Raw genomic sequence first — 26,969 nt, forward strand, 5'->3', positions numbered from 1 at the left:
ACAAAGGTTGGGGGTGCAACTCTACTTTTTCAATATATGCCTGTGGTGGAGAATGAACAGGGTGCATGTCTCTCCCTTTCCTCCCTTCCATCCTCTCCCTTTGTTGTTTCTCTCATGTCAAAATTTGAGGTGGTTATGTATAGTACTGTGGTTCCTTTGCTGAGACTGTAAAAGAGAAGATCAACATGGAGAAGGGTGCTTCTTAACCCTTTCCTCTCAAGCTATTTGTTTCTGGTTAAGATCCCACCCAGAACTTCCTCACTTCAAGAGAAATGGTACACATACTTCAGAGGTGCACCTAGGTGATTTTGGAGCCTGGACCTAGAGGTCTTTGGAGGCCCCCCTCCCCTGCAAATTAAGCATCATCATGCTTGGCTGGGTGACCACACCATCCAGGACAGACTAAAGAGGATTTGGTGGGGGGCTGGTGCTGTGGAGGCCTTGGACTTTGACCCAGAGGTCCAGGGTACCTGGAGTGTACCCAGAGTGCCTGAGGTACCTATATCTTCATGGAAGTAAAATCTGCTTAAGCAGGTGATTTCTTGCAACAAAACATCTTGAGGGAAAGTGTTTAGAGGCCTAGAATCATGGAGCTGCACATAACCTGCAATTCTCTCAGATGTAAGTTTCATGGGGCAAGAATATGCATTTTTAATATGCAAGAATATGCATTTTTTAAAAGTTCCATGTGCATTGAGGGCACCATATGAATGTTATACTAACAGGAATAATTTTACTTCATGCAAGTCCATTCAGATTGTATCATTAAAACCACCATAATTTAAAACAAAAAAATCTAGAGCGCTTGGCAAGTTTTCATAGCTGTTTATTCATTATAAATAGTAAATATTTACTGCACTTTTTTAATATGAGACTTTTTTTTACAACACACGTGTTGTTGGTAGAGGCTGCAACACAAAGATAGTATTTTGTTCCATTACCCTTTAAGACCAATGTGTGAACTAATCTCTGTACTATAACCTATTCTTACTAATACACTACTTTCATTGACTTGAATGCTAAAAGGAATGTATTTGTGCCCTACCTCACTCATGGTTCCAAGAATAAAGAAAAATAAATAACACTGCCTGCCATCTTCCTGTACCTCCTAGCATTTCAAAACACAAATTTATTGACATTTGAAAATGTCACAACACAAAACGTATGTAAACCTTGGTTTCCATTGGACTTTTTTCTATATTGGATGCCACTGCATAAGTTAAAATTATATGACAACTACAGGGACATAGTGCTTTATGCCCTGCATTTTGCTAAACATAATGTAAACATAATGATTTTTAAATGTATTTATCTCTCCAAAATGGACACCTGTTGAACTAATCAACTGGAGATTTGTCATCTAACAAGAGACTGCGACATGTCAGCATCTTATAGTGAATTATGTACTGTAAAAATAAAAGTACCTGGAAAAATATAATTTTGATTCTATATATAATGCCTTGGATGTTACCAAAGCTTGGTGAGGTACGCCATATTGCACATTGTTAAGCTGTCATGGAAATCAAAGTTATTCTGTATTTTTTGCTTGTTTCTTTGAGGAGGTAACATGGACTAGGAAAACGTCACACACACACAAAAACCTTGCAAAACTTGTCTTCATGTTACACAATATCTCAGTCGCTGTAATGCAAGAGAAAAACCTTGCCTGTGACATTTATCAACAATATGATTACAAAGAACAAGAAGAGAACCCATAATTTATTTCTGGAAGGCTTCAAACATCTAGTCTAGCTTCCTACAGACCTTAACATTTCCTTTCGAGGTCAGTTTCCAGTGTGTAAAACAATGTTCTCCTGCCCATGCTTTGCAAACTGAGCAGAGTTGAGTGTCGGCATTGGAGCTGGAGCCTGCAGCATTCAGCTGCCATATTTGAGAACACTGTGTCCAAATTTATCCATGATTCTTTAGTGACCTGAAAAAATGGAATGCTTACTTCAGCCAGCAGTTTCAAACTCTCTGCCATTATTTTTTAATGGAAACCAATGCTGAACTGTGCTGCATTTTATGTATGTTATTGCTCGTGGTCTTTGTCCTCTGAGCTGCTTTGCCCAGCATGTCCAAATGTCTTATTGAAAGCATTGATTGGAGAAAAGAACATAACAGTCCCGTTATCTCTAGTGTGATCACTCCATTCTGGGCCTCATTTTGGTGAGAAGCTCGCTCCATTCCAAATATTGGAGTGAGACCAGAAACAAGACTAGCTTTAGCTTGAAGTGGACAGTTCATTATGCAATATCTGGCTTCAGATAATGAAAGGCACCTGTAAAAAAGCAAAAGAAGCTTTTAAAGTTATGCTGTGACAACCTCACAGCAAGGGGCAGTGTCAACTACAGGTTGACATTGTCATATTTAATACTGATATATCAAAGGAAAAGGGCTAATATTTTTATTCTTAGGACAAGTTTGACAAAACTCTATGTTTCTGGGATTATATACTATAATGATTCTTGAGCTGACCTCATTAAGAACATGTGTTTCTAATCCTGGAATGCCAGTGGTTATTTCATTTTGGACAACCCCTCTGTTTTACCTAATGGCAATCAGGTTTCATGTCTCAACAATTAATAACATCAAGATGTTGTTGATATCACTTTAGAAAATAATTATGCAGCAGAAATCTTGCTGGAACAATCCACTATCTTAGCAGCAAATGTTGCATTGCTATGAAAGGAAGAGACTGTATTTGCTTTAGAATCATCTGTAGAGTTTTTTTTCTTACAAACATGTTTGTCTTGGTTTATTATTGAGGATATATGCATCACTTCTAATGTCCAAAATGTGTGCTCTCTTTTACTTGCTTTGTGGTGGTTCTAATGGTTTTTAATGGCTCAATTGTATTTTACAAGTTAAAATAAGCCACCTTGGGGATCCTGATAAAAAAACGGGAAAAGAAAAATACATTTACCACTTGTTCATTCAGGGATGGCCAACTAGTAGTGACCTGACCTATGGACCAGTTATAACTTGCAAAGCAGTTTTTTCTGGGCCTAATGCCCCCACCAAATTTTAATTAAAGTTGTCCCCCATAAAAAAAAAAAAGAAATGATTACCCACCTTAATGTTAACATTTCAGTTTCAATTTTGTACACAACCCCTTGCTTACACCAGACACTCTGAAGCTCTTCTCACGATTGGTGAGAAGAGCTTCTTCTGGGTCTGCGGTGAGAGCAGGCTTAGCCCGCTCTACCCACAGACAACCAAAAGGCAACCCTGGGCGGCTGGATCGGCCACCCACACGACTGATGGCTCCGTCACAGAGCCAGCAGGGGCTGCGGGGATCACGCACAAGTGTGTGGGGCATCCTGGAGAGACCCCCAAGCCCAGGAGGCTGCTTTTGGCCTCCTGGTTGGGGGTCTACTCATGTGTCACCGTGTGCTGCAGTGACACACAAGCAAAAAAACACTTGCTCCGTTAACCTCATTGAAGGGGAGGGGGAATTAGGTGGGCTAGCCGCCTTGGGAGCACTGGGCTCGCCTGCGAGCCTGGTGGTTCCCACGATCCCTGGAAAGTGGGCTAAGCTTCTTTAGCCTGCTTCCCAGGGATCGTGGGAATAGCCTCAGTGTGTTCTTCATAACTGTGAAGATATGCTAGGTGGCAGCAACTTTATTATGGGACGTGTCAGATTGTGTCATGAAATATGTGCCTTCCTTCCAGAACAATTGATTGAATAATAATAATAATTTTTTTAAGCTGGTCACATGACTAAGCCCCATTGAAATTAATGGGACTTTTTAGTTATGACTAAATCAAATCAACTGATACAACCTATTGTCTAGACTAGAGAATAATATGGCCATGAGAACCCTGCATTCAACCAAAGGCTGCATTGGGGTATCTTCTCCCATATGAACCTGCCTGAGCACCTGGCCCCATCTCTTCTTGGCCTTTGTGAGGCAATACAAACTATTGTCTTTCATTGGGAGTATGCCATTTTAACAACAGTGAGCTGCTGCTGCTATCTGTTGTGAACTTTTATTGTTCCTGGTTTAAAATTGTTCCTGGTGTTTATCATTTTTAGCCTACTTTATGGAGGGAAGAAGGCCTATGAAATCAATGGCGGACATTCAGATTAATGTTGCACTAGCTGTTTCCACTAAGTGCATTCCAGACCAGTGTTGCACCAGTGCAACAGATTGCACTTGCACAACCTGTGATGCACTGTATGCTGCCAAATCTTTCCCTCAGTCCATATGTGTTGCAGGGAAAGATGCAAAGTTCTCCATGATCCTTGTTGTGCAAGCATAATGCTTATACAAGCAGATTGAGATCACAAAGGATTGCGCAACTTTGAGCATCCACTCAGTTATGTGACCACCTTACTTGTGTGCATCTTTGTTCATTGCATTAGTGCAGCATCAGACAGGATGTCAGTGAATAAGGCTATTCACATGCTCCCCGCTAGAGTGAGGATCGGGGGGGGGGAGGCAGGGTTTCACCTACCTCCCCCTGCCCAAAGATCTTCTGCTGAACCTTTGGTGTGCCACAGTGTGGCCAGACGCTCTGTGCAGCATGGATCAGTGGAGGCCTGGACTCATTCTCCCAGCCTCCATGTGTCCCTCAATGCACTGCACAATGAGCGTAATGGATTGGGGGATACCCCCATGCGACAGGTGCTCTAGGTACCTGTCTCTGTGTGTGAGCAGCGTGAACACACACATGATCCCACCTCTGGAGTTAAGGGTGCGCTCGTGCCCTTAACCTCGGCTAAAGGCCGGGTTAAAAAGCTGGGTCTGGTGGGCGGGCAGCGTCAGAATCCACACAGATCCTGGCACTTCACATGCACAGCTTAACCCAGGCTGGGCTGCCCTCACCTGGCTTAGACTACAAGTGTGAATACCCTTAATATCTGTGTGCCCATGTCCCTAGGTTTCTGTTTACAGTCAAATACAAACCAAACTTACAGTACATGGGAGTATGTCTTAGGGGATGCTGAATGTGTTTTTATTTTGATCTGCCATCCTGAAACAAGATGGCAACCACTCAAAGCCTAAGCACCTCTCTTTTGGAACTTTACTTATTTACCGTCCTGTACAAGCCAAACTTAAGGTAAAAGAGAGGGCAGGTAGCCTAGAGGATGGTAATGCACATACTTTTAATCTGATACACCAACTTGAAACAAAATGGCAAGTACTCCAAATTTTAGCACAACTCCTTTGTAGCTCATATGTTTACAGTGGCTTTCCTATTGGACTCTTTTTTTCATGAAACTTGGACCTGTTGAAATGCTCCTCTATATTTAAAGAAACAGAAAGTAGACTCCATTACACTAAAATTTCTTCCTTTTGTTTAAATGTACTATTGTGATATTGCTTTATAGTTTTACTTTGTAATGCTGCTTTGATCCTGACAAAGAAAAGGGGGATAAAAATATGCTTAAATAACTAAAGTGTTTATTATGTCCATCCTTATTATAGCCATGTGATATATACTATTATAAAACTTAATTTTTCATTCAGGGAATGGTAGCTAAGTTCTGAACTTCTGGATGACCAAGGTCTCATTCAGCTCAAGAGAATTCTCAGCTAGTGAGGGAATAAGCCTAAGTCTTTTTTTTTTTTTAAATGTCATCCTCCTGATTAAATTTTGTTTTTCATAAACTAGCAAAATGCCCATCATTATGACAAGAAAGGGTATGTATGTTGGAGAGACAGTAATGTCTGCAGCAGATGTCCCCCAGCTGTGTTTACCTTGTAGTAAGGGCCAGGCTTGGAGTGTTTGACCCCACCATTTTGCGGGAATTCCAGTGACTTGCTGGGGTCTGGTAGGGATTAGAAACTCCTGTCACTTTTATGAGGGAGAAGTCCTTCCAAGTTGGAAGGTGAGGCAGGGGGGTCTTACCTTAATCTGTAAGATGATGTTTTTCTTCCTTAAAGCTTGCAAAAATCTTGCTCCCTGTGAGAATGGTGGCAACAGTGCTCAGAAGTGCCACTTTTCTGCTGGCTCCAATTTAATTCTCAGGATGCACCAGAAATTGACATTCTGTCTTGATTTCACAATGCAGTGTCAGTTCCCAGTGCACATCAAGAAACAAAATAGAGCTAGCAGCTGGAAAATGAGCCAGAACCATTTCTGACCACTGACCACAGAGATGGCAGTTTTTGTTGCTGCTGTTTGTGAGATTTAAAGCAGGGGGGAGATTACCTCCCCTGGATGAAGGTAAGCCCTTTCTCCACCCATCATTGAATTTTAAAAATAATTTTTCTTGGTCCCCTCACAAAAGTGCAAAATTCCCCTCCCCATTTTCATCCCATGGTCTGGAAGAGAAAATGGGAAAGGAGATTTGGACCAACCCTACTTCACAGTCCATTTCCTTTGTCCCACAATTCTCAGTAAACATTATTTGGAACTGAGCAGGCCTCTGTTTACATGTCTGTATATGGTCTGAGGGCATAGCTGAAGCTAAGCAGAATAAGGTCTGGTCAGAATTTGGATGGATGTCCACTTGGATACCCTCTGTATGTCACATTGAGCTCCATGTGGAAGAAATGTGGGGTATGAATTTAATAAATAAATGTATACATAGCCCAGTTCCCTCAATTGCACAATCTCAGCCTGAGTTCTATTTTGCTGCCCATACTAGAATGTGAAGCTAGTATATGACAAAAACCATCTCTTACATACATTGGTGATGAACTATTATACTCACTTTGTCCATATTGTCCATACTGATATCCTGTGACAGGGTCCATACTATAACCAGTGGTGCTGTATGTTGGTGGACAGTAAGACTGGGATGTAGGCAGGCTGTCTAAACTTTTCATATGATCTAGCCTTTGACTGCAGCTAGCTGATACTGTAGTGGTTGGTTCTAAGCCCCCAGTTAAAGGTGACAAGGCATAGTCAGTTTGGGGCTGGTGAGGTACACCACCATGGTTAGTCAAGAGGCCCATTACCTAAAATAAAGCAGAAGATAGGGGGGAAAGTCAGCAACCTTGAAAAACTGTATTTTATGCAATGCACAACAATACTGAACTTTATTTCCCTTCTTAGAGTATCTGTTACTTGGTATTTGACATCTACATTCAAGAGAAGATAGAATTATCTTAATAGAGTTATCTCTATAACTAATTGCCAACTTGGGGGGGGGGGAATCACGTTTCATACAGGAATACTTCTTATGGTTGTATAATACCTAATCATTTTTCACAGAGCAGCTCTTCTCATGATCAGTGAGAAGATCTCTGGGGCTGTCTGTGGGGAAGGCCTGTTCTTCTCTGAGTGGGCTGATTGCCTACCCAGACAAGCGGCAACTTGCCTGAGGCTCACCCGGCAGCTCTGGGGGTCGGGGTGCCGGGATGTGCCGCCACACATTTCCCCACATCCTGGAACCCTAATAATGCACCACCTGAGTGCATCCCCCCCCGAGTGTTCCCCATCCCCCTAAGGGTTAAGGGATCCCCCTCCACCCAAGAAAGTAGCCACAGATGACACCTGATTTAAAAAAATTGAGTTAAGGGAGCACTCGCTTTAGCAGGAGGCTACTTTGGCGGGTTTGCCGCCGTGTAGCTACCAGGATTAGGCATGATCATCCCAGTGGTTCAAATGAGCATGCAAAACCAGGCTGGGCTCCTTCTGCCTGATTTTGCACACATGTGTGAACAGCCTCAGAGTTATTCTTCACGGCAACATATAAACCAAAGTTAGCTGAACACACTTTCTCTCTTTTTTAAAGCATCAAGATTCCCCAAATAAACAACCAATGTAATCACGGTTTGTTGGCCTAATTCTATGGGTGGAGTCACAAAACTAGTTTCCCCATAAGAACGTTTCCAGAGACCCATTGTTCTCTGGCTGGGTTCGCAGGGAGGAGTATAGTCACCCATCAACTTGGCTTCTCACTCCCTGCTCTGGCATCATGATTTTTAGGGATGTGCACAAATCACCCCTGATTTGTTTTGTATCCAAATCTACCCCCTCTAAATCACCCCAGATTCGATTTGTATTTGCTTTGATTCAATTCAGATTCAGACTTATTCAGACCACTTAACAAGGTCTGAGGTGCACCAAATTTGGGTGGTGGGTAGGTCTCCATGGGTGCCACCTACCACCCAAATCTCAAGGCAGTGGGACACTTGGTTGATTTTTAATGATTTCTTTTTAGTTTTTACTGATTTCGAACATTTCCACCATAGGAAACAACGGGGATTCAAACTTGCCATATCTAACACAGATCCTCAGCTTTCATTCTGTAAAAAAAATCTAAGCTTTAGCCCTTGTAGAAGTGGAGTTATGGAGCAAAATGTGCAGTCATTATTTTTCAAGTGTTTCAAATCTTTGGTGTATAATAACTTTTCCTCATAATGAATTCCTATGAGGATTCATTGCACACCTTCATTTCTTCTGTTCATTTTGACTGTCACTGGACAGTGCCAACTGTTAACTGCCATGTGCCAACTACCCCCCGCCCACAACTGCAAGTAAGTGTGGTACTCATTTTAATGTTTAGGGATATTGAAATGTTTAGATTATTTGGTGTCTAATAACTTTTCCTCATAATGAATCCCGATGCGATTCATTATACGCCTTCATTTCTTCTGTTCATTTTGACTATCATTGGACAGTGCCAGCTGACAACTGCTATGTGTCAACTACACACACACACACGCACACACACACACACACACACACACACACGGGTACTCAGTTTATTTTTAACATATTTTTGAAGTGTTTAGATTCTTTGGTGTCTTCATTATACACCTTCATTTCTTCTGTTCATTTTGACCCCACTGCTTGGCAGGTGGGGGTGGGGAATTAGTGGCATCCCATGTTCCAACCACACTGCAACCCACAAGCCACTGGGTACTCAGTTTATATTTTAGGAAATTTTGAGGTGTTTAGACTGTTTGGTGTGTAATGAATCCTCATAGGGTTTCACTATGAGGAAAGGTTATTAGACACCAAAAAGCCTAAACACCTGAAAAAAAATCCTAGAACAAAAACTGAGTAATACCCCACTGTCTTGCAGGTGGGGGGGGGTGTAATTGGCACATGGCAGTTGACAGCTGACATTGTCGAAAAGACAGTCAAAATGGTTAGAAGAAATGAAGGTGTATAATGAATCCTCATAGAGATTCATTGAGGGAAAATTATTATTTCCCCCTGCTAAATTGGGAAAGAGGTACCTTTTAACATGGTGATTCTCTTTATTTAGCAGGGGAAGAGTAACTGGCCCTATCCACCCCCAGCACAGTACCTCCAGACTGTGACTGTTGCTGGTGTCTATCTGATGTTTCTTTTCAGATTGTGATCCCTTTGAGGACTTCACAGGGTTGTTGTGGGGAGAAATTTAAGTATGTAGTACACCGCTCTGAGCTCCTTGGAGGAAGAGTGGGATATAAAATGTAAATTATTGTTGTTGTTGTTGTTTACACGGTCAGACAGCTGTTATTGAGTGGTTTGTTTTATTCAGACATCGAGTCCTTCCCATGGACCTGGGATGGCTGAATTATATCATATAATAATAACAACAACAACAACAACAACAACAGCAACAACTAGCCGACCCCGCATAGAGCATCTGTGCGGCACTTTGGTGCCGGCTGTTTCACCCTCCCTCTTCCTCCTGCCCCAGCCCCCAGTCTCTCCTCTCTTCCCCTTCCCTCCAGCCCCACGCTCTCTAGCCCTCCTCCCCTCCCGTTCCTCCCCACACAAAGAGTCTCACCAGGCGGCAGGCAGCTAAAAAGGGCCCTGCCAACGTTTTTTTCTCCCTCCCGCCCGCCTGCTGCCGCTGCTGCTTTTCTCTCCTCCCACTTTGCCCACCAGCTGGCCGGCCAGCCACCACCGCCACTTTCTTCCCCCTCTCCTCCTCCCTTGCGGGGCCTCTCGCCGGAACTCTCGCAGCATGTCGAAAGAGTTCCGCTGCCAAATCCTGGACACGCATGCCGGCTAAGAGAATTAATTATATAGATGATGATAATGATAATTATAGTAATAATAATAAATAAATAAATTATTTTTTTGTGTAAAACACCCTAAGCCATTTTGTGTAAACCGCCCTGAGCCATTTTTGGAAGGGAGGTATAAAACTTGAATAATAATAATTATTATTATTATTATCATTATCATCATCAACAACAACAACCCGTTAGCATTAGAAGAGGTACTTTCCAAGGGGACTCACTATCCCCTCTGTTGTTTGTAATCGCCATGACTCCACTTTCACAAATACTAAACAAAACAGGCCTCGGATACCAAACATCTAAAACATCAAGTAAAATCAACCATCTGCTGTACACGGGCGATCTGAAGCTGTATGGAAAGTCCCAGTCAGAAATTGAATCACTGCTAAACACTGTCCGTATATTCAGTAGCGATATAGCAATGCAGTTTGGACTAGACAGGTGTGCTGCATTAATAATAAGAAAAACAGAAGGAATAGAACTGCCCAATGGAAGCAACATCAAGAACCTGGAAAAGAAAAAAACATTACAAATACTTGGGCATTCTCCAGGCTGATAACACTGCACACGCTGAAGTTAAAAGAAAAATTGGAAGTGAATACATCAGGCGAGTTAGAAAAATCCTCAAGTCCAAACTCAATGGCGGGAACACCATACAAGCCATAAACACCTGGGCTATACCTTTTATCAGATACACTGCAGGAATAATAGACTGGAACCAGGAAGAGCTAGAGACGCTAGATCGTAAGACCAGGAAAATAATGACCATCAATCATGCTCTGCACCCCCGCAGTGATGTAGATAGGCTATACCTCCCTCGCAGCTCAGGTGGAAGAGGAATGCTGCAAGTCCATCAAACAGTAGAGGAGGAGAAAAGAGGCCTTGAAGAATATATCAAGGACAGTGAAGAAGATGCACTTCAAATGGTCAATAATGAGAAACTATTCAACACCAATGAAACAAAGCAGGCCTACAAGAAAGAACAAGTCAAGAACCGAGCAGAAAAATGGAAAAATAAGCCCCTGCATGGTCAATACTTGCACAATATAAGTGGAAAATCAGACATCACCAAGACCTGGCAATGGCTTAAGAATGGCAACTTGAAGAAAGAAACAGAGGGTTTAATACTGGCTGCACAAGAACAGGCACTAAGAACAAATGCAATAAGAGCAAAAGTAGAAAAGTCAACCACAAACAGCAAATGCCGCCTTTGTAAAGAAGCAGATGAAACCGTGGACCACCTAATCAGCTGTTGTAAAAAGATCGCACAGACTGACTACAAACAAAGGCATGACAAGGTAGCAGGGATGATACACTGGAACATCTGCAAAAAATACAAGCTACCTGTAGCCAAAAATTGGTGGGACCATCAAATTGAAAAAGTGGTAGAAAATGAAGATGTAAAAATAATATGGGACTTCCGACTACAAACAGACAAAAATCTGCCACACAATACACCAGATATAACTGTAGTCGAGAAGAAAGAAAAACAAGTCAAAATTATCGACATAGCAATACCAGGGGATAGCAGAATAGAAGAAAAAGAAATAGAAAAAATAACAAGATACAAAGATCTACAAATTGAAATTGAAAGGCTGTGGCAGAAAAAGACTCAAATCATCCCAGTGGTAATTGGCACCCTAAGTGCAATTCCAAAAGACCTTGAAGAGCACCTCAACACCATAGGGGCCACAGAAATCACCACCAGCCAATTACAAAAAGCAACTTTACTGGGAACAGCCTATATTCCGCGACGATATCTATAATAACCAACAGCATTGATGATAAAATTCAGCCATCCCAGGTCCTTGGGAAGGACTCGATGTCTGGATAAAACAAACCAGTCAATAACCCCTGTCTGACTGTGTAAACAAGAAATAATAATAATATACACCAAAGAATTCAAACACTTGGAAAATAATGACTGTATATTTTGCTCCATAATTCCACTTCTACAAGGACTAGAGCTTAGCCTTTTTTAAAAAATGAAATCTGGAAATCTGGGGGAATTAATAGGAGTGATCCAAATCTCGAATCTATTTGTATAGAAACAGGCGCAATTCAATTTGTACCCTAATCTAGCCAATGGACCACAGGGGCGATTTGTCTCTAAATCACCCGAATCAGCTAGGTTTGGGTACAAATCAATTTGTACCTGAATCAATTTGCACATCTCTAATGATTTTTTAAATTCTAATTGGTTCTATTGTCTAGTGACTGAATTATGGCTTTGGCTTCCAGTTTTTTAGGTGAAAAATGGAGAACCTACCAAGGGGGGACCCTCCAGACCAAAGCACACATGGAAAAGAGTGGGTCAGGAGCCACCCGTCAAAATACATCTGAGCCCCGACTCTCCTTGGTGTAAAGTAGCAAAAGGACACATACAGCATCCTCCACTTCCCCACCTGCCCCCCTCCCCAAAGGACAAGCAGCATCCCATGCCACTAGTCCCACAGGCAGTAGATCTCGCCATGACTGAATGGGTGGCCAGGTCTGCTAGCTGGCATTTGTAGAGGAATGTGTGGTTGTGGTCTTTTCATTGGCATGTTGTGCTGTACCTTCCAAAGGAGAATGTGGGTGGTGCTGAGGCAAGTGGCAAGGCAGATGAAGGTGGGCATTGCAGGTGAGTGTGTTGTGTGTTATTGCCAGGCAGAGTGAAGACAAAGGTGTTTGGGTCTTTGAGCCATGGAGTGAGTGTGGTTGGGAGACCAGAACATCAATTACTTGTGGTCACTCTATGGCTGCAGGTGCCTGTGGTTTGTTGAGGGTTGTGAGGAGAAACATTAAAACCCTCATACAGCAGAGTATGCTCTGGTGGTAAAGAAGTTCAGCCCAAGAGATCAACCAGAGACATTAGGTTCAGTAAACAAACAAACAAACAAAAAACCAAAGAAAGCTTTATTAAGAAATTAAAACATCACTTACTAAGAGAGAGTCATAGGACAACATACACAAACAGGCACTAGCCTTCAACAGCTGAACAGTTCTGACTTTTAACTGACCAAGAGAAAACTATTAACATAATTCCTCATGCTTCTAGTGTCCAGAAGAGGTTATTGTGGTGCTAAGAGCAATGCTTTAGAATTCTCACTTCAAATTAGGAGTGTGCATGGACCACTTTTTATGCTTCGGTCTGAATTCAGACCGAACTGCGGGTCAGTGAACGGGTTTGGTCAAACTGACCATTTGGGCCAGTTCGTTCACCCGAACCAGTTCAAACTGGTTTGGCAGCGAGGAGCTATGTAAAGTAGCTTGTAAAGGAGAATCCTCACCAGATTCCCCTTTATAAGCCACTTTACATAGCCCCTTGAACTGCTGAACCAGTCCACCACAAACCAGGCTCAATTCAGTCCAATCGCTTACCAGTCGGCCTTCCTGAAGGCCAGTCTAGTTTACCATCAAGCTGCTCAAACTGGCCTGGTTTCTGGTGGACCAGTTCACTGCAAACCATTTGTGCACACCCTTACTTCTAACAGGTTGATGCACAGGTTGATGCACAGGTGATCCTCAGTAACTGAGATCAGTGAGGGGTGTGGATACTCAGTCAGCAGATGTGAGCTGGAGGGTGCTGCCCTCCTCTGATCAAGATTAAATTTAAGATTACCTATGTTAATTTGTGACCCATGAGCAATCTGAGAGTCCCACCTTGGCGTGGGTCCTCACAATCATGTGATTGTTGGTTATCAGCATTTAGCTACAACTTAACCAACCATAGTGAGAAACCAGGTCATGCTATCAAGTTCCATTTCCAGTGTAAACACAGAGCCGGGTCTCACGATCAGTGAGATCTGGTTCTTGAGAGTGTGCAGAGAGAGAGGGCTAAGCCTGCTCTCCCTGCACACAAGCAGGGAGGGAGCCCTGGGTGGCTGGATTGGCCGCCCACATGATTGCCGGCTCTGTGACGGAGCCGGTGGGGGCTGGGGAGCTCGGGGGCCACTTGGCACCCGGAAGCTCCAGTATGCCCTGCGCAAGTGTGCAGGGAATACTGGGGAGACCCCTGGAGCCGGGAGGCAGCTTTTCGCCTCCCTTCCGGGGGTCTACTCATGATTAGCCGTGGCGCGGAGCCGCACTGCGGCTGCTCACAATCGGAAAGCCAGGGTTTGCAGAGCGCTAGTTCTGCAAACCCGGGCTTTGGGTAGGCAAGCCCGGTGGTTTACACAATCAGCAAAAATCGGGCTAGGCTCTTCTAGCCCAATTTTTGCTGATCGTGAGAATAGCGCCAGTATCTTCTCCTATCAGGATATTGCATTCCTGCTTCCCAGAAAGCAATACCTACATGTAAAAGAAGACTAGTCATACATGATTGGACCATTATTGAATAAACCTAGTATAAGGGCTCTGTGTGCTTTCCCCAATGATTTTAACATCTACATGAAACTGCTGAGAGAAATCATAAGGAGATTTCGTGCAGGGTGCTATCAGTTTGCTGATGACACCCAAATCTATTTCTCCATGTCAGCTTTATCGGGAGATGGCATAACTTCCCTAAATGTCTGCCTGGAGGTGATAATGGGCTGGATGAGGGATAACAAACTGAATCCAAGTAAGACAGAGGTACTTATTGTATGGGGTTGGAACTCAAGAGATGATTTAGATCTACCTGTTCTGTCTGGAGTTACACTCCCCCAGAAGAAATAAATGCATAGCTTGGGAGTACTCCTGGATCCAAACCTCTCTCTGGTTTCTCAAGTTGAGGCAGTGGCCAGGAGTGTTTTTATCAGCTTCAACTGATACTCCAGCTATGTCCATTTCTTAAGAAAAATGACCTTAAAACAGTGGTGCATATGTTGGTAACCTCCAGGCTTGACTACCTAATTCAATGCACTCTATGTTGGCCGCCTGTGTATGTAGTCTGGAAACTACAATTAGTACAGAATGCAGCAGCCAAGCTAGTCTCCAGGGAAACCCAAAGAGACTATATTACTCCTATTTTAAAAGAACTTCACTGGCTACTGATATGTTTCTGGGGGAAATCCAAAGTGCTGTTTGTTTGTTAGTTATATTTTTATATGGTCTGATATGTACATCTCTAGGTGGTGTACAAAATTTAAAACCATATTTAAAAATCATCACAGTTTAAACACAGTTTAAAGCACACAAAACAATAAAAACAGTAGCATAAAACAGAAACACAATAAAAACAGTAGCATAAAACAATTATTAAAAAAATATTAAAATTAATTCTGATTAAAAGCCTGTGAGAACAGGTGAGTCTTGAGGGTCTTCCTGAAAACAAACAGAGAAGGAGATGCTCTTATTTCAGCAGGGAGCATATTCCAAAGACCTGGGGCTGCCACAAAGAAAGCCCGGTCATGGGTTGCCACCAAATGAGCCAGTGGCAACTATAACCAGTTCTCTTCAGAAGATCATAACTGGTGGCAGGGTTCATGACAAATGAGGTGCTCTTTTAAATACCCTGGACCCAAGCCTCTAATTACCCATAAAGCCCTTAATTTTAATTTATTTATTTACTTATTTATTTTATGCAATGTATATAGTGCCCATCCTAAAGTGGCTCAGGGCCCATGGTATTGGCCCAAGTGGCTTGTGTCCACTGTATTTAAGAAAGTGACTCATTTGTCATAAACCCCATCACCTTTTGAGATCATCAGGAGAGGTTCTGTTGTAGTTGCCAGTGATTACTTTGGTGGTGACTCAGAACAAGGCCTTCTCTATAGACTTTGGAACACGCTTCCTAGGGATGTGCGAGCAGGTTCGGAACCAAACCAGTTCAAAGTCAAACTGGTTTAGTTCAAAGGCTCAGAGTCGAGCTGAACCACCCCCAGTTTGGCTCGACCTCGGACCGAACCCCGCTGCCCACTTGGGGGGGGGGGGTTCACAGACTTTGTTAAAAAATATATTTTACTTTAAAAAATAACTTATCCCCTCTGGGGGGCTTCTCCGAGGTGGTAGTGGGGTCCACGGACGTTCCCCCTCTGGTGGGAGGGGGTGGCCTCCAAAAAAAAAAGAAGAATGCCCGAACAGAGCCATTCTTGAAAAAAGGCTGGCAGGGGAACCTCTGTGGAACCCCCCACACACACACCTCAGAGAGGCCACCTGGAGAGGGTAAGTTTAAAATATTTTTTTAAATTAAGTAAAAGGTCCACAAACCCCACCCTGGACCAGACCGGGGAGGGGTGGTTCAAGGGGGTGCCGGACCGAACTGGCCCGGTCCGGTTTGGGTCCAGTTTGGAATCAAACCGAACTGCGCCAGCTGGTTCCATGCACACTCCTAAGGCTCCCTGACAGAATAAGAACTTCCCTATATCTCGCTGCCTTTAAGAAAGCTCTCAAGAAACCCCATTTCTTCAGGCTTTTAGTTAACGATTTCTATGTATGGTTTTAACTTTTTAAACTGTTTTTATTTCTTATAATTGTTGGTTGTTTTTAGATTTTTGAATTTTATGTACACTGCATATAGAGATTTTATAGACGATTTCTAAATATAATAAATAAATAGATGATGTTTCATGTGTATTCCGATGACATTGTGAAATGTTTAAGAGTTCAGCTCTCTAGCTTTCCTTATTAACTCTGAATGTATCAAAACAGGAAGGCACTGCCCATTTCTGTAGGAGGAAAATTTTGGAAGCTGTGAGTGATGATGACCAAAAAAAAAAGCATGAAATCTAAGCTGCAACTTTCCTTATGCTTGATTGAGAAATGATGACTTTATATTTACAAGGGAAACTAAAACCAGTTGCAAGATCAAAGATAGCTAGAAGAACTAGAAATGCCTTGTTCAAGTTAAAGGAGAAGGTTTTTTGTTTTTGTTTTTTATCAACAGACTCTCAGACACACAAGAGAACAGAACACAAGAGCTATTTATGATGCAGTATTTTTCTTGCCCTTGAAACTTACAAAGAAAATACATTTATGTAAGGGCACTTTCTAGTCAGATAATCACTGCAGATCTTTATTAGATTTTGCCCAGCTCACAAATTATTGAAATATTTTATATATTTTATGGCTTCTATATCGAAAACTTCCAGGTTTATCTGCTTAACACACTTTATCCTAAACATATTTATTTCAATACCAGTCCCATTGATTTAACTGGAATTTGCTTGCAAAGTGTGTTTAGAATTATATCTAAACTAGGGCCATGTTCCAGCTATATGCTCTCAGGAAAGAGCAAACCTAGGAAGGGCACAGCAGATGCGCCCACCAAACATGCCCCCTGCTGTGCCATCTAGCCACATCTCCAGGCTCTCCATGTTAAATATTTCTCTGCAGAGCAAGTTCTGGAAGCAAGGAAAGTTTCTCCCTGTACTTTAGAACCCTCAACCTCACCTTAGAGAGCATAACATCAGGTTAATCAAAGTCAAAAATCAAAGAACTGATTTGAATCTGAAACAGATTATAAGACTTAATTACAGTTAAGTAAGGTTAGAGACCTTTGTGTCAATTATTTTCCAATACAAACAACATTTCCACCATGACTTACCCACTAACTTCCTAGAAAGAAAAATCTACATCATACCAGTATTACATCAGTGAACTAGTTCTCACAATAAACAGATTTTCTCATCTCTTCTACATCTTATGAATAAACAAAATACCTTCCAAATAAGGGCCACATTGATTGCCAGGGTTAGCCAAGACATTCCTCCTCACCCATAGTGCCTGCATCTTTTCTCTCCCCTTTCACAGCAGTGTGCCCAGTGATCTCTTGCAATCTCACAGGCTGCCTTCGGACATAACAGCAAACCACTGGCAAACGTGCCAGAGATGCAAGACTATGGTAGTCTGAACGCATGAAACTGTGGTTTCATCACTGAACCACAGGTAGGTTTTCAACCCCAAACCTGAATTTAAACCCTAGGTTTGCATTGAGTCGTGCTTGAAGGATCCTCACTCATTGTGTCAACCAGATTCTGCTGCCATGTCCTCTGGTTTGTGCAAGCTGCACAAAGTTAAGCATAGGAAGCTCCTCCCTCTATCTTACTCTATTGGCTGCTGCAGCTTTCCTTCATTTGACAGTGTAAGCCTGCACAGTCAGTTCCTCCCAAGTTGCAATCTCCTAGACAGCAGATTGTGATTGTCTGGGAGCGTGCCGGGGGGATGGAGGCAAACTGTGGGTCCACTAGACCCACGGTTTGCCATTATGTCCAAAAGCAGCCACAGTCAGAGTGCAACTTTGAAGAGTTGTATCCTGGCATCCTTTGTGACATTACAAGAGATCTGGGATCCAGCTCTCAGATTACACACTAAAACTGCGGCAGTGCCAAGTGACCCTTTAGGTTGCTTCCACAGGCAGGCAGCCTGTACTGATTAAGCCTGTGCTGTGCTGTTCAGATGAAACCTTCCATATGGATGCCTGGAGGAGGAGGTGAATTGGGCTTCCTGGCCTCACTCCTCAATCTCCATGTGTTCTGAGGAATGTTAGAAAGGGGTGTCTAGTGAGCACAGACTTGTTTGCACAAAGGCTCTCTACTCAATTGGGAACGTTGCAGAATTAAGCTTATACGTGTACAGTTGTATGTAGATAGGTACCCCTTTCAGACAGTATGAGGTAGATGTGTAAATTAGGGTGGAGGGCCATTATCACAGTCCTTTTCCCATCTGTGTGCATTTCGTATACGCATGGAAGCGTGCTTTGTTTTCAAAAGGACCCTGAAGGCAGCCCTGTTTTCTCAGGCTTTTAACCAATTGAATGATTGGTTGATTTTAAATGGCTTGTTTTATATTGTAAAGTTGTTTTAATCATTTTATCCTGTTTTATATTTGTTGTATTTTAACTTATGTACACCTCCTAGAGATACATGTATCAGGTGATATATAAATATGATTTAGCGAATCATATTGTGGGAGACTGAAGTGGTCTCCCACATTGTGACAATAATATAAACTATATAATACTTGTAAAGAAATAAGACAGCACTCAGAGAAGAACTGAAAGGATAATTTTCATGACAATCCACTTCATCAGTTAGTGAGTTGTTACAGTTGCTAACAACAACAATAAATATTGTTTTATTAATACTATGCAATATTAAACCTTCATAATCCACCTATTTCTCAAGGTAGATTCATAACATTTTACTAATATGGCTAACAAAATATAAGAACAATGTAATATTATTTATATATATGCGCACACACATGGGAAGTACCAGAAGGGAGACTCCAGAACTTGCCGGTGAGTCTGGCTTCAGCAGACTGTTGCCTGCCTCCACATTTTAGGAACCTGAGGAACACACATCTTTATTTCTACTACAACCACCACCAATGCACTGCTGCATGAAAGAGCCTGAAGCATACGTAGTTTCAGGAGATCATATTCTTTCCTACTGACATAAGAGCCCCTGGTGGCGCAGTGGTAAAACTGCTGCTCTGTAACCAGAAGGTTGCAAGATCAATCCTGACCAAGGGGCTCAAGGTTGACTCAGCCTTCCATCCTTCCGAGGTCGGTAAAATGAGTACCCAGAAATGTTGGGGGCAATATGCTAAATCATTGTAAACCGCTTAGAGAGCTTCCAGCTATAGAGCAGTATATAAATGTAAGTGCTGTTGCTATTGCTATTGCTATAAGGATTTTGAAGAGCATTTGCTCGGCATTAGTCTGCAATCCTACGTCTGTTTACTAGATAATAAGAACCACTGAACTCCATAGGGCTTACTTCTGAGTAAATATACAATAGGAATGTTTATATTTCACAATTAGGACAGGAAGAAAAGGAAAAGTCTCTGAGTTCACATTTACATTGAAACTGGCAAGTCGGGGAGATATTTACTTTGGCACAATGTTCATATTTGACTGGAGTCTAAAGTACACATTATTTATAAGAGAGTTAAAAGCATTCAATGAGCTGCAGGAACCTACAATTTCCCATTCTTGTGATACTACAGTTCCTTGATTAGCTTTTTGAAGTCAAAGTTGTCTCTTTGTCATAGACAACATTCTTTTGCATAACTAGTCAAATCCTGCATGAACAGGATTCTCATGAACAGTTTTGACAGGATACTTTAGCTGACAGCTACAAATGCAAAACAGCAGCAAAATCCAGTTAGTTATCCAGTTATAATAGCAATACCGGGATTTAAGAATCCAAGGAGTAGCTCTCCAATGCACTACAACAATTCAATCAAGGCGGCAAGTTACTTAGTGGTCCTTTTAAAAAGGTAATAATAGTCCTTTTACATGTCTTTGTTTGGAAATCCAAATTTCACTGATGGGAGGCAGTATGGTACCAGAAAGGCAGGATGCCTCATTGTCTTAAGGAGGCAATTATTAGACCACTTCATAAGAAGCCTACCTTGGATCCCTCAGAGTTGAGCAACTACAGGCCTGTCTCCAACCTTCTGTGGCTGGGCAAGGTAATTGAGAGGGTGGTGGCTTCCCAGCCCCAGACAGTCTTGGAGGAAACTGATTATCTTGACCCATTTCAGATTGGCTTTTGAGCAGGCTATGGGGTGGAGACTGCCTTGGTCGGCTGATGGATGATCTCCAATTGGGGATTGACAGAGGGAATATGACTCTGTTGGTCCTTTTGGATCTCTTGATGGCTTTCGATACTATCGACCATAGTATCCTTCTGGAGCGTCTGAGAGGGTTGGGAGTGGGAGATGCAGCTTTGAAGTAGTTCTGCTCCAATCTCTCAGGCGGGTTCCAGATGGTGTCCCTTGGAGACTGCTGTTCTTCAAAATCTGAACTTTTGTATGGTATCCCTTAAGGCTCCATATTGTCTACAATGTTGTTTAACATCTACATGAAACCGCTGGGAGAGATCATCAGGAGATTTGGTGCAGGGTTCTATCAGAATATTGATGACACTCAAATCTATTTCTCCACGTCAGCATCATCAGGAGAGGGAATAATCTCCCTAAATGCCTGCCTGGACTCAGTCATGGGCTGGATGAGGGATAACAAACAGAGACTGAATCCAGATGAGACTGAGGTACTCATTGTGTGGGGTCAAAACTCGGTTTGATCTGCAGGTTCTGGATGAGGTCACACTCCCCCGGAAGGAACAGGTATGCAGTCGAGGGGAGCTTCTGGATCCAATCCTCTCCCTGGTGTCCCAGTTTTAGGCGGTGGCCAGAAGTGCCTTCTATCAGCTACGGCTGATACACCAGTTGTGTCCGTCTCTTGAGATAAATGACCACAGAACAGTAGTACATCTGCTGGTAACCTCCAGACTAGATTAATGCAATGCGCTCTATGTGGGACTACTTTTGTATGTAGTCCGGAAACTACAGTTGGTGCAGAATGCAGCAGCCAGGTTGGTCTCCGAGTCATCTCAGAGAGACCATATTACTCCCGTACTGAAGGAGCTACACTGGCTGCCGATATGTTTCTGGGCAAAATACAAGGTGTTGGTTATAACCTATAAAGCCCGAAATGGCTTGAGCCCTGGGTACTGGAAGACGGCTTGGGCATCTTCTAAATCATGGACCCCACCGCCCATTGAGATAATCAGGAGAGGTCCATCTGCAGTTGCCATCAGCTCGGGAACGGGCCTTCTCCCCTACTGTCCCAAGGCTTTGGAATGCACTCCCTACTGAAATAAGAGTCTCCCCATCTTTGACAGCTTTTAAAAAGTCTTTAAAGATGCATCTGTTCACCCAGGCTTTTAATTAAATATGGTTTTAATAGTTTTAATACTGTTTTTAAAATATTATTTTAAAAAATTCCAATTGTTGTAATGTTGTAACTTTTTTGTTTTCTTTTGACCAATATTTTAATTTTTCTCTTTTTACTTTGTTGTAAACCACCGAGAGATGTAAGTTTTGGGTGGTATAAAATATGTTAAATAAAATAATAAATAAAATAAATAAATAAATAATGGTTTGGCTGTTGGAGTAAGAGCTGGAAGGTTCAAATCCCTACTCAGTCATGAACATAAGAACATAAGAACAGCCCTGCTGGATCAGGCCCAAGGCCCATCTAGTCAAGCATCCTGTTTCACACAGTGGCCCACCAGATGCCGCTGGAAGCCACAGACAGGAGTTGAGGGCATGCCCTCTCTCCTGGCATTACTCCCCTGCAACTGGTAATCCTGCCTTTGAGGCTGTAGGTGGCCCACAGCCCTCCAACTAGTAGCCATTGATACACCTTTCCTCCATGAAGTATTCCAAACCCCTCTTAAAGCCATCCAGGTTGAAGTTAAATGGGCTGGTCACAATCTCACTACTGCATAATATATTCAGATTAGGACATTTACTATTTATTATTATTGTTGTTGTTGTTGTTGTTGTTGTTTACACAGTCAGACAGATGTTATTGACTGGTTTGTTTTATCCAGACACCGAGTCCTTCCCAAGGACCTGGGATGGCTACATTTTATTATCAGTGTTGTTGCTGTTATTATTCTAGATATCATCGCAGAATATAGGCTGTTGCCAGTAAAGCTTCATTTTGTACTTGGCTGATGGTGATTTCTGTGGCCCCTATGGTGTTGAGGTGCTCTTCAAGGAGTTTTGGAACTGCACCCAGGGCGCCAATTACTGCTGGGATTCTTTTGGTCTTCTTCTGCCACAGCCTTTCAACTTCACTTTGTAGCTCTTTGTATTTTGTGATTTTTTTGATTTCTTTTTCTTCTATTCTGCTATCCCCTGGTATTGCTATGTCAATTATTTTAACATTTTCTTTCTTTCTTCTCGACTACAGTTATATCTGGTGTATTGTGTGGTGGATGTTTACCTGTCTGTAGTCAGAAGTCCCATAATATTTTTGCATCTTCATTTTCTACCACTTTTTCAGTTTTATGGTCCCACCAATGTTTGGCTACAGGTAGCTTGTATTTTTTGCAGATGTTCCAGTGTATCATCCAGTGTAGTCAGTCTGTGCGATCTTTTTACAACAGCTGATTAGGTGGTCCACTGTTTCATCTGCTTCTTTACAAAGGCGGCACTTGCTGTTTGTTGTTTATTTTTCTACTTTTGCTCTTATTGCATTTGTTCTTAGTGTCTGTTTTTGTGCAGCCAGTATTGAACCCTCTTTTTCTTTCTTCAAGTTGCCATTCTTAAGCCATTGCCAGGTCTTGGTGATGTCTGATTTTCCACTTACATTGTGCAAATATTGACCATGCAGTGGCTTATTTTTCCATTTTTCTGCTCGGTTCTTGACTTGTTCTTTCTTGTAGGCCTGCTTTGTTTCATTGGTGTTGAATAGTTTCTCGTTATTGACCATTTTAAGTGCATCTTCTTCACTGTCCTTGATATATTCTTCAAGGCCTCTTTTCTCCTCTTCTACTGTTTGATGGACTTGTAGCATTCCTCTTCCACCTGAGCTGCGAGGGAGGTATAGCCTATCTACATCACTGCGGGGGTGCAGTGTGCAGTTGTTATTATTATTTCTTGTTTACACAGTCAGACAGGTGTTATTGACTGGTTTGTTCTATCCAGACTTGAGTCCTTCTCAAGTGCCTGGGATGGCTGAATTTTATTATCAATATCATTGTTGTTATTATTATAGATATCATATTATTATGTCTTGTTTACAGTCAGACAGGTGTTATTGACTGGTTTGTTTTATCCAGACATCGAGTCCTTCTCAAGGACCTGGGATGGGTGGATTTTGTTATCATATTGTTCTTGTTGTTATTATAGATATCGTCACAGAATATAGGCTGTTCCCAGTAAAGTTGCTTTTTGTAATTGGCTGATGGTGATTTCTGTGGCCCCTATGGTGTTGAGGTGCCCTTCAAAATCTTTTGGAATTGCACCTAGGGCGCCAATTATAAGTGGGATTATTTTTGTCTTCTTCTGCCACAGCCTTTCAATTTCAGTTTGTAGGTCTTTGTATTTTGTGATTTTTTCTATTTCTTTTTCTTCTATTCTGCTATCCCCTGGTATTGCTATGTCGATTATTTTGACTGGTTTTTCTTTCTTCTCAACTACAGTTATATCTGGTGTATTGTGTGGCAGATGTTTGTCTGTTTGTAGTCAGAAGTCATTATTATTTCTTGTTTACACAGTCAGACAGGTGTTATTGACTGGTTTGTTTTATCCAGACATCGAGTCCTTCCCAAGGACCTGGGATGCCAGAATTTTATTGTCAATGGTTATAGATATCGTTGCAGAATATAGGCTGTTCCCATTAAAGCTGCTTTTTGTAATTGGCTGGTGGTGATTTCTGTGGCCCCTATGGTGTTGAGGTGCTCTTCAAGGTCTTTTGGAACTGCACCCAGGGCGCCAATTACCACTGAGATTATTTTGATCTTTTTCTGCCACAGCCTTTCAATTTCAATTTGTAGATCTTTGTATTTGGTGATATTTTCTATTTCTTTTTCTTCTATTCTGCTATCCCCTGGTATTGCTATGTCGATTATTTTGACTTGTTTTTCTTTCTTCTTGACTACAGTTATATCTGGTGTATTGTGTGGCAGATGTTTGTCTGTTTGTAGTCGGAAGTCCCATAATATTTTTACATCATCATTTTCTTCAACTTTTTCAATTTTATGGTCCCACCAATTTTTGGCTACAGGTAGCTTGTATTTTTTGCAGATGTTCCAGTGTATCATCCCTGCTACCTTGTCATGCCTTTGTTTCTAGTCAGTCTGTGCGATCTTTTTACAACAGCTGATCAGGTGGTCCACTATTTCATCTGCTTCTTTACAAAGGCGGCACTTGCTGTTTGTGGTTGACTTTTCTACTTTTGCTCTTACTGCATTTGTTCTTAGTGCCTGTTCTTGTGCAGCCAGTATTATTTTTTATTATTATTATTATTATTAGCATACCTGTTTCTGCCTTGTTCAGATCTATCCTATGCATGTTTACTCAGATATAAGTCAAGGAGTTTGGGACTTGTTCCCAAGTAATTATATAAAACTGGAGCCAAAGAATGGATACTGGCTGACTTGGAAAAGAATATTCTCCCATTTGAATTGTTTTGAATCATCCTTCACCTAGAAGGGATAAGAATAATTCGGAGGATTATTCTCATTCCTTCTAGGTGAGGAATAATAAAAAGAATTTTGAAATGAAGAATATTCTTTCTGAAGTCTAGCAGACTAATGACCAGCACAGTCATTATGTGAGCTGTGTGTTTTTGTGTGTGCTGGGGATGGGTTCAATGGGTTCAACTAACTCAGCACTGATTATTACATGGGGGAATGGGGGGCAATTTCCGCAGAAGCTCTCTGTGCCACCTGAAAATATGTGTCTGAGGGTCATGCAGCCCTCAGAGGTATTTTTGGGGTGTCATAGGGCACACCTAGAGGAAGGAAAGAATAATGAAATTCTCCCCTCCCAACCACATGAGCACTGGTGCTGTGTTAGTCTGCAACTCTTCAGAAGCACCGGCACTTCTTCAAACAGCATGAGTGCTACATTAGTCAGGATGTTGCCCAGCAGCAGCTAATGAGATTGTGATCCCTCTGTGGACAGGGATCCATCTTATTTATTTATTATTTCTCTGTGTAAACCGCCCTGAGCCATTTTTGGAAGGGCAGTATAGAAATCGAATTAACAACAACAACAACAACAATAATAATAATAATAGCCACGTGGTAACTACTTAAAAATTCTAGGTAGTCATGGGTCATTGCTTGCCCGTATGCTCTGTCCATGAAATAAGACAAGTATTACCATGATTCTACAGTTGCAGTGAAGCAGTAAGTGAACTTGACTCACTGCATTTACAGATAGCTGGCTCGCAACAAGGTTAAGCCTGCCATGGGACAGTATTAAGACATTTGTAAGTGGTCATCTATTTCTGCTCTTAATCCTGCAGCCTTCAAAGAGATACACTAAAACTGTTAGGGCCACTGAATATCTTAACACAGAGAACTCTATAGTGAAAGCCAATGTAGTGTAGTGGTTAGAGTGCTGGACTAGGACTGGAGAGACCCAAGTTCAAATTTCCATTCAGCCATGAAACTCACTGGGTGACTCTTAGCTCTCAGCCTAACCTACCTCACAGGGTAGTTGTGAGGATACACAAACCATGGACAATGCTCTGGGCTCCTTGGAGGAAGAGCGGGATATAAATGTAAAAATATAGAGTAGATTCTCAAAACATTATTTCTGTTTCATTTCCATAGGATTTGAGCAGAAGATGATGTCTCCCACCCCCGCTTTTTAAATTGTTCCTATGCTTCTATCTGGAATGAAGTTTCCATTTCTCATGGATGTCCACATTCTCCAAATTCTGGAGTTTCACTGTAAGATATATTTTGCCAGGTCCGCAGTTCATTGACATGGGAGGTGAAATAATTTAAACTAATCTCAAACGAACTCACTTTTCCACCATCTCTATCAAATGAGAGTACTACCTAATGCATCTGATCTTGACAAGGCTCATATACCAGTAATCTCTGAGGCTGGAAAAATAACAATATTAAACTGGAACCAAAAATTGTCATTTCAGAAATATTTCCCGATACTTTTGGATTCATGCTGCAGTTGATTAGCATCTAGATAATTAGATTTTGGGCCCTTTCGCTTTGAAAGCTATAAGGGAAGTAGCCTAAAGGCAGAAACTCTCTCTTGTGGGATGGGTCGTGACCTTATAGCACAGTACAAGGAGTTACAGGAAGGGCATGGCTGGCTTCCACCTAATTGCTTGGTTAGGAAAACTATTAAAGGACTTTTCCTGAGATATGTTGAGTACCTCCATTTCTTCCCAGTATCTTCAGAGGGAGTGAATGGAGTGTAGCATAGCACAGCAAGCCCACCAGTACTTGGACCTCGGCTTTTTCTGATGTAACCTGAGCTGCAGTAGAGACTTTTCCAGTTATCAAGCTGTGGGTTTACTGAAACCATTTCTCTCTCCACCCGCACACTGCCAACCCGCATATATTTTTATTTTACAAATATATGGCAACCTTAAAGTAACAATCAACTGTTTGAAAAAGACTCTTCTATTAAATGTGTTGCTGCTTTATTTTATTTCATAAAATGGTCTGAATTGCATTTCCCATTAACTTAACATTATTTTAACTAGCTGATGAAAAGGGAAGATAATGTTTTGGCTTGTGTAGATGCTATGGATTTTGTTTTAGTTATTCTCACATCATTCATTTTGAGGTTCCAAGTAAGGATGGGGAAAGGAATGTGAATGTGAAAAATGCACACAAACACACACATGTTTAGAGATTT

General features: G+C 41.9%; 1 protein-coding gene across 2 annotated transcripts in view; it reads right to left on the bottom strand.

The window, feature by feature from the left end:
• Positions 1-810: 810 nt before the first annotated feature.
• Positions 811-26,969, bottom strand: part of PAX3 (paired box 3) — a 187,218-nt gene continuing 161,059 nt past the window's right edge. For both annotated transcript variants that reach the window (XM_053304522.1, XM_053304521.1), the window contains exons 8-9: positions 6,668-6,914; positions 811-2,281 (exon numbers count right to left, since the gene is read on the bottom strand). In XM_053304522.1, coding sequence (XP_053160497.1) covers positions 2,247-2,281; positions 6,668-6,914 — 282 coding nt within the window. In that variant the 3' untranslated portion in view covers positions 811-2,246. The remainder of the gene's footprint in view (positions 2,282-6,667; positions 6,915-26,969) is intronic.

The sequence above is a fragment of the Hemicordylus capensis genome, chromosome 3 (genome assembly GCF_027244095.1).
Source record: "Hemicordylus capensis ecotype Gifberg chromosome 3, rHemCap1.1.pri, whole genome shotgun sequence".
Lineage (NCBI taxonomy): Eukaryota > Metazoa > Chordata > Lepidosauria > Squamata > Cordylidae > Hemicordylus > Hemicordylus capensis.